This window comes from Austrofundulus limnaeus, unplaced genomic scaffold, assembly GCF_001266775.1.
Source record: "Austrofundulus limnaeus strain Quisiro unplaced genomic scaffold, Austrofundulus_limnaeus-1.0 Scaffold1999, whole genome shotgun sequence".
Taxonomy (NCBI): Eukaryota; Metazoa; Chordata; class Actinopteri; order Cyprinodontiformes; family Rivulidae; genus Austrofundulus; species Austrofundulus limnaeus.
The window spans coordinates 9975-16652 of record NW_013954401.1 but is presented as its reverse complement, the minus strand read 5'-3'; the positions used below and the strand labels follow the sequence as shown (position 1 = coordinate 16652).

The following is a 6678-nucleotide window of genomic DNA, read 5'->3' as shown; positions in this document are numbered from 1 at the left end:
CTCTGCTGCAGTGGCTGCTGGGAGATGAGGAGGAGCCTGAAGACCCACCTGAACCTTCTGGCTCCGTGAGTCCAATTTTACATGAACACGTGGTCCTTGTAGATCAGGACTGAGGAACTGGTCCTGGTAGATCAGGACCTAGGAACTGGTCCAGGTAGATCAGGACCTAGGAACTGGTCCTGGTAGATCAGGACCATAGAACTGGTCCTGGTAGATCAGGACCTAGGAACTGGTCCAGGTAGATTAGGACCTAGGAACTGGTCCTGGTAGATCAGGACCTAGGAACTGGTCCTGGTAGATCAGGACCTAGGAACTGGTCCTGGTAGATCAGGACCTTGGAACTGGTCCTGGTAGATCAGGACCTTGGAACTGGTCCTGGTAGATCAGGACCTTGGAACTGGTCCTGGTAGGTCAGGACCTAAGAACTGGTCTCAGGAGAGTCCAGTAAAGGTGACTCTCTCACTGTGACCAGGATGAAGAGGACTTCCTGTTTGAGAAGGGGGACCTGAACCTTTGGGCCGAGCCTCTGCAGTGGGTCAAGCTGCTCCACCGACACCTCAGCCAACTGAAGATGGATCTGAACCAGGACACCAGAACCACGGAGTCTCACCAAGTCCACCTTATCCGGACCAAGGCCCAAAGCAAGGCTCTCAGGTCCCAGCAGGCCCTGGACCAGCTCCCAGCCCTGCCCCAGTTCTCCTGCACCGTGGAGCACGCCCGGCTGACGCTGCAGAACCACAGGGCCCGCTTGGTTCTGGATGTCCTGGAGAACGTGAGCTCAAAGAGTTAAAGAGCAGAACTGTTAGAACTCCGAGGGTCTCATGATCCCCCCATCCTTCACAATAAAATCAGCTTTTAATACAAACTGTTGGGTTCACTTTTCAAAATAAAGTTCTGTCAGCTGCTTCCTTCGAACCACTGGCTCAGCAGATATTTTGCTAACAGACTCCTGTTCCTTTCTGTGGTGGGGGTCATGGTTTTGGTAGATCTGAATGGACCACCTGAGAAAATAATGAGATTAAGTTTAGTTTTTATTGCAGATGTTTTTCTCAGTTGTTTGTTTACACCGAGGCTGTAAACAAACAACTTACAGCTCTGACATCATAAAATACTGTGATCACATTAATACTGCATGTATGAAGTGTGAGTGGTCTTTGTCAGGTGGGACAGGAACAGGCTGTCGTTTTAAATATTATTGATCATATATATGTGGCAAACATCCTAAACTTATTGTATAAATATAATTATGGTAAATCTGGGACCAGTCCTGAGTTGATTTTAAGTTTCAGATTCAAAGATTTGTTTCTTCTCATCTTTCTGAATAAAAACTTTTCTAAACCTTTCTAGACTTTTCTTTACTCAACTTTAGATCTTTTATATTCTTTTAAAATCTTTTGACGTGACGTTCAGAACCTGATTTAAATGATTAACAAGCTTCTGCAGAACATGAAGAGGTGGTTTAGTCCCTGGATCAGGTGTGTTGGAGCAGAGAAACCTTTAAAACACACCGGATTGTGGTCCTCCAGGACCAGGACTGACCACCAGAGTCCTTCCTGCAGGGACTGGTGCTCCTGGTTCTGAGCATCTTTAAGACAAAGCGTCTGAATCAAAGTGTCATCTCAGCTGGCACCAGGAGGGGGCGCTGCTGTTCTTACTGCAGTTCAGAGGTTGTCCATGTGGGGGCAGTGTTGCTGCTCTGCACCACAGTCCTGCAGTTTGAAAGAACTGAATCAGGAGGATCAAACATGAAGGATTTAACAGTTTCAACAGACGGTGTTAGCAGAACCGAACGGCTGCAGGAGGTTCTGAAACAGTTCTGGACTCAGACTCAGAGTCCAGATGGTCCACAGGCAGAAGATCAGGAACATCTAAACAAGATCTTTGGTTCTACTGCTGTGTTGAATCAGATTCAGAAAACCCAGAGTCCACCACAAAAAGACCAGAAGTTCTTCCAGAAACAGTTTTCAGGGTGTGGAGGGGCAGAGGGCTCAGCTTTCAGGGGTGTGGACATAAAGGACCAGAGGACCAACCAGAGACCGGTCCTGCAGACTTTAGGTTCCCTCCTCCTGGCCTCAGGAGCCTTTAAAGGCACAGGACCTGAGGAGGTCTAAGGTTCTGGGCTTCTCTGGGRCAGGAAAGACCTGCAGACTGAATAAAACCCAGACCTGCTGGGTCCTCTGAGACACAGAGTCCAGGATCAGATCATGTCTGCAGCCCTGCTGGACCTGGACCTGGACCTGGATCTAGACCTGTTTTACATGGTAAATATACCTTTAGTCTGGTTCATAAGATAAAGTTTTTTATATAAAATAATGATTTATAAAAGATGTTTCTGAGAAAAACAGTTAAATTTCATGTTTTTATCAGAATTGTTTTTAAGTGTTTTATAAGTTACATGTGAGGCAGAAACTGAGGCTGAGAGCTTTCAGCTAAAGTTTAGCTGATCGTTTTAGGTTTTAGCTGATAGTTTACAAAGTTTCAGCTAAAGTTTAGCTGATTGTTTTAGAAGTTTTCAAATGAAGTTTAACTGACAGATAAATGTCAGCTGAGGTTTAGCTGATAGTTTTAAACCACCCTCTCCTGTCTTTCAGAATAAAAGCCTGGACATGAACAGGTTGCACTACAACAGTCTCGTCGACCAGAAGGCTGTCAGGTCTCCGGTCTCGGCTCCTGGTCCCGTGTCTTTGTCTCCGGTCTCAGCTCCTGGTCCCGTGTCTTTGTCTCCGGTCTCGGCTCCTGGTCCCGTGTCTTTGTCTCCGGTCTCGGCTCCTGGTCCCGTGTCTTTGTCTCCGGTCTCGGCTCCTGGTCCCGTGTCTTTGTCTCCAGTCTCGGCTCCTGGTCCCGTGTCTTTGTCTCCGGTCTCGGCTCCTGGTCCCGTGTCTTTGTCTGCAGGAGTTTTCCACAGGAAGTGGAGCGGTAATCTGGAGGCGCTGACCCGCCTCTCTCTGGACTTCTGCTCCACAGAGAACCATGATCCATCCAGCCTCATGAACAAGGAGAACAGGTTCCAGGACCGGGTCTACAGCGAGACCGGGGACCGGCGAGTCCTGCCCCAGAAGTCTGGGTCTCAGGTGAACTCCACCCGCTACAAGACGGAGCTGTGCCGTCCGTTTGAGGAGAGCGGCTCGTGTAAATATGGAGACAAGTGTCAGTTCGCCCACGGCTACCAGGAGCTGCGGACCCTGAGCCGACACCCCAAATACAAAACTGAACCGTGCCGGACCTTCCACACCATCGGGTTCTGCCCCTACGGACCCCGCTGTCACTTCATCCATAACGCAGAGGAGCGGCGCCCGGCCCCCCTGACTAACGCCAACCTGCAGGGGGTCCAGAAGGTGGAGCAGACCCCCTACAGCCAGAGACCAAAGCTCCGTCACAGCTTCAGCTTCTCCAGCTTCTCCAGACACAGTGGACTGGACTGTCCCCTGTCCCGGACCCCAACACCTCCCAGCTTCTGCAACCAGCTTCTGTCCCCAGGGTCTGAGGTCCTGTCCCCAGGCACTTCCTTGTCCGTCCCCACCCCACTGGCTCGGTGCAACAGCTGCACCAATCCACCCCCGGTCTTTTACGGGACATGTCCCCCRTCCCCTCAGACCTACAGGAGACACCTGGAGACACTGCGGGGGCTCAGCAGGTCCCCGGTGTCCGAGCCTCCCCCCAGCCCTCCAGACTCCCTCTCGGACCGGGACAGTTATGGGTCCTGCAGTTCCTCCGGGAGCCTCAGTGGCTCCGAGTCCCCGAGTCTGGATCCTGGGAAACGGTTGCCCATCTTCAGCAGACTGTCCATTTCTGAGGACTGATTCTGTTCAAGGACCCCCCAACAGGTCCACCTCCAGACCACCAGACTCAGCACCAGACCCGCTCCCTGTCAGAGGGGTCAACTGACGGCTTCACACCCAAGCTGCATGGGGTCTCCTGGACCCTGGACCTGGGATCAATCTGGACCTGGTCCCTGACCTCAGGACCTCAGACCTGCTCTGGATCAGAGGGTTCAGCTGGTTGGACTTAAAGGGCTGGTCCAGCTGGTTCTGTAGTGCAGCTGTAAAGAAATATCTTACCTGTTGCAGATGGTTTGGAGAACCGAACCAGGTGAATCTGACAGGACTGATGAGCTCACGGCTAGTCAGATAAATGTTTGTTTCAAACTGCTTCATGAACGAGGGGAACTCTAAAGGTTTGGTAAAAAGTTGCAGTTTTGAAAACTGGAAGTGTTTTGAAATGGTTCTGATCCACTTTGAAAGTGGTCCTATTCAGACTAGCCATTAGCTCATCAGTTCAACCCAGGAAAATCTTAATACGGTCAGTGTTAGAGTCAGTGTTAGAGTCAGTGTTAGAGTCAGTGTCAGTCTTAGTCTTAGTGTCAGTGTTAGGGTTATAGTGTTAGTCTTTGTGTTATTGTTCAAACTTTAATATTCCACGTTATGTGGAACCTCATTTCAAAACAGTGTGAATATTCCTTTAAAGTATTGTGTGTGTGTGTGTGTGTGTGTGTGTGTGTGTGTGTGTGTGTGTGTGTGTGGTGACATCACTGCTAACACTGTTGATGTTGTTGTTTATGGCCTATTTAATTTATTTATTATCTTGTGTAGAAAAACAAATGTTTGTTTTGTGTCTGAACTGTATTTATGAGATAAAGAAGCTAAAGATTTATAATTTATGATCGTCTCTGTTAACCTACAGAAAACTGAGTGTTTCTTGTTTTCACAGTAAAACTCATGAACGTTTTGTTTTCTTTTTAATTATATAAAAAATCTTAATTTAAAACATATTTATTTAGTTAATTTGTTTACATTTATTGAAAGCACCGTGTGTGATTTCTGTCTTTTAGCTGTTAGCACACCTGAAGGCCTGTCTCTGATGGTTTTAGCAGAAAGTGGAAAACGTTTGTAAAAAACCTCCAAACTTGACTTCTTGTTGCTGATCTGGATCAGAACCTGAAGAACTGGAGTCAATAAAAGAACCAAAACGTATTTTTTCTCCAGTTTTTGCAGAAACCTGACTGTGATTCCTGCTACATGCTAATAGATGCTACATGCTAACAGATGCTACATGCTAACAGATGCTACRTGCTAACGGATGTAGCTTCTGTTAGCCCCGGTGGTTTTATTAGGCTTCACTGGTTTGTTTTTTTAAAAGGAACCAAAAAAAGTATTTTTTCTACAGAATATTTTTATATCCAAGTTCATCTGAATGTAGTTTTAGTTTTGAAGGATTTTCCTCTCTGAGTACTGTCAGGCTCTGTTTTTGTTGTACTTTGGTTTGTAGAAATAAATCGAGCTTTGAGGAGGAGCATTTTACGGTTGTACATAGTCAGTATCACGGCAATGAGTACTGTGTACTTTTGACTACTTTATCAGAAGTAAAACGTTTTGAATGTAACAAACAGATTTGTGTTCAACTCTTTGTTTTGTGTATTTTGTATTTTTTACGTCACATAAATAAATCTTTGGAAAAGTCTGATTTCTGCTGAAGTGGGAGAAGATGTTTTAGTTTGAGGTCAGACTGGAACCAGTGGGAACTTCAGAAATGTCTGAACTGTCCCTTTAATGTTCCACCTGATTTATTGGTACTTTTACTGATATTACTCCGACCCGCTTTGTTTCCAGGTCAGAACTGACAGAACACACTTCAAATATTCAGACTGTCCCTTTAATGGTGAAAGGGACAGCAGCTGTTTCTGGACAAACATGGAGCTGCAGAGGGGGGTTGGTTTTCTGAAGGCTTAGAACCTGGACCCAATGAGGTCCAGGTTCTGGGTTCAGTTTTCAGTCAGTGTGTTTGAGCATGCCTCTCCTACATGGACCTGTTTTTCTGCAGCAGTCTTGGGGGTTGACGGGGTCCGGAGGTCCCACAATGACAGGAAAGCCCTCTGAGTGGTGATCAGGACAGGATAAGCTGGACTTCCTGTCCACCATCCTGTTCCACCTCGACTGGGTCCGGCTGTTTTTCCTCTCTCTGACGCCTTCTGTTTGTGTTGTCCTCTGCTGTCCTCGTCCTGGTGTTGTCTCTGAGTGGACCAGATCCAGAGGTTAGAGCTTCAAACTTTTCACACTTGGTCAGTTCTCGAATGTGAACCGGTGGAACCAGGTCCAACAGAAACCAGCAGGCAGATGAAGTTCTTTGGGTTTTCAGTTCTTAAAGTCTCTGTTCAGTATTCATCTATCAAATGAAGTGTCCATTTATTTCATTTAAAAAGAATTCAAACTAAACTGTCCAACAATTCCAACCACTGACTAGAGTCAGAGCTTCATTTCTTACCCTGACAGTCCTGGACCAGGACCAGCACCACTGACTACAGAGGCCTCCCAGAAACAAGGTCCTGGGTTTTACCCTGGTTTGGACCTGGAGTCCTCATCACAGGCTGGGTCCAAACTCAGGGTCTCAGTCCAAACTGAGGGTCTGGGTCCAAACTCAGGGTCTGGGTCCAAATTCAGGGTCTGAGTCCAAATTCAGGGTCTGAGTCCAAATTCAGGGTCTGAGTCCAAATTCAGGGTCTCAGTCCAAACTCAGGGTCTGGGTCCAAACTCAGGGTCTCAGTCCAAACTCAGGGTCTGAGTCCAAACTCAGGGTCTCAGTCCAAACTCAGGGTTTGAGTCCAAATTCAGGGTTTGAGTCCAAACTCAGGGTTTGAGTCCAAACTCAGGGTCTGAGTCCAAACTGAGGGTCTGAGTCCAAACT

The 6678-nt window shown here is 47.3% G+C and overlaps 1 protein-coding gene across 1 annotated transcript; it reads left to right on the top strand.

Moving 5' to 3' along the window:
- The first annotated feature begins 1477 nt into the window (after positions 1-1477).
- On the top strand, positions 1478-4526 carry LOC106536838 (zinc finger protein 36, C3H1 type-like 2-A). Its single transcript, XM_014034173.1, has 2 exons — positions 1478-2261; positions 2592-4526. The coding sequence occupies exons 1-2, from the start codon at positions 2205-2207 to the stop codon at positions 3798-3800; spliced, it is 1266 nt and encodes a 421-aa protein (XP_013889627.1). The 5' UTR covers positions 1478-2204; the 3' UTR covers positions 3801-4526.
- The last annotated feature ends 2152 nt before the right edge of the window (positions 4527-6678 follow it).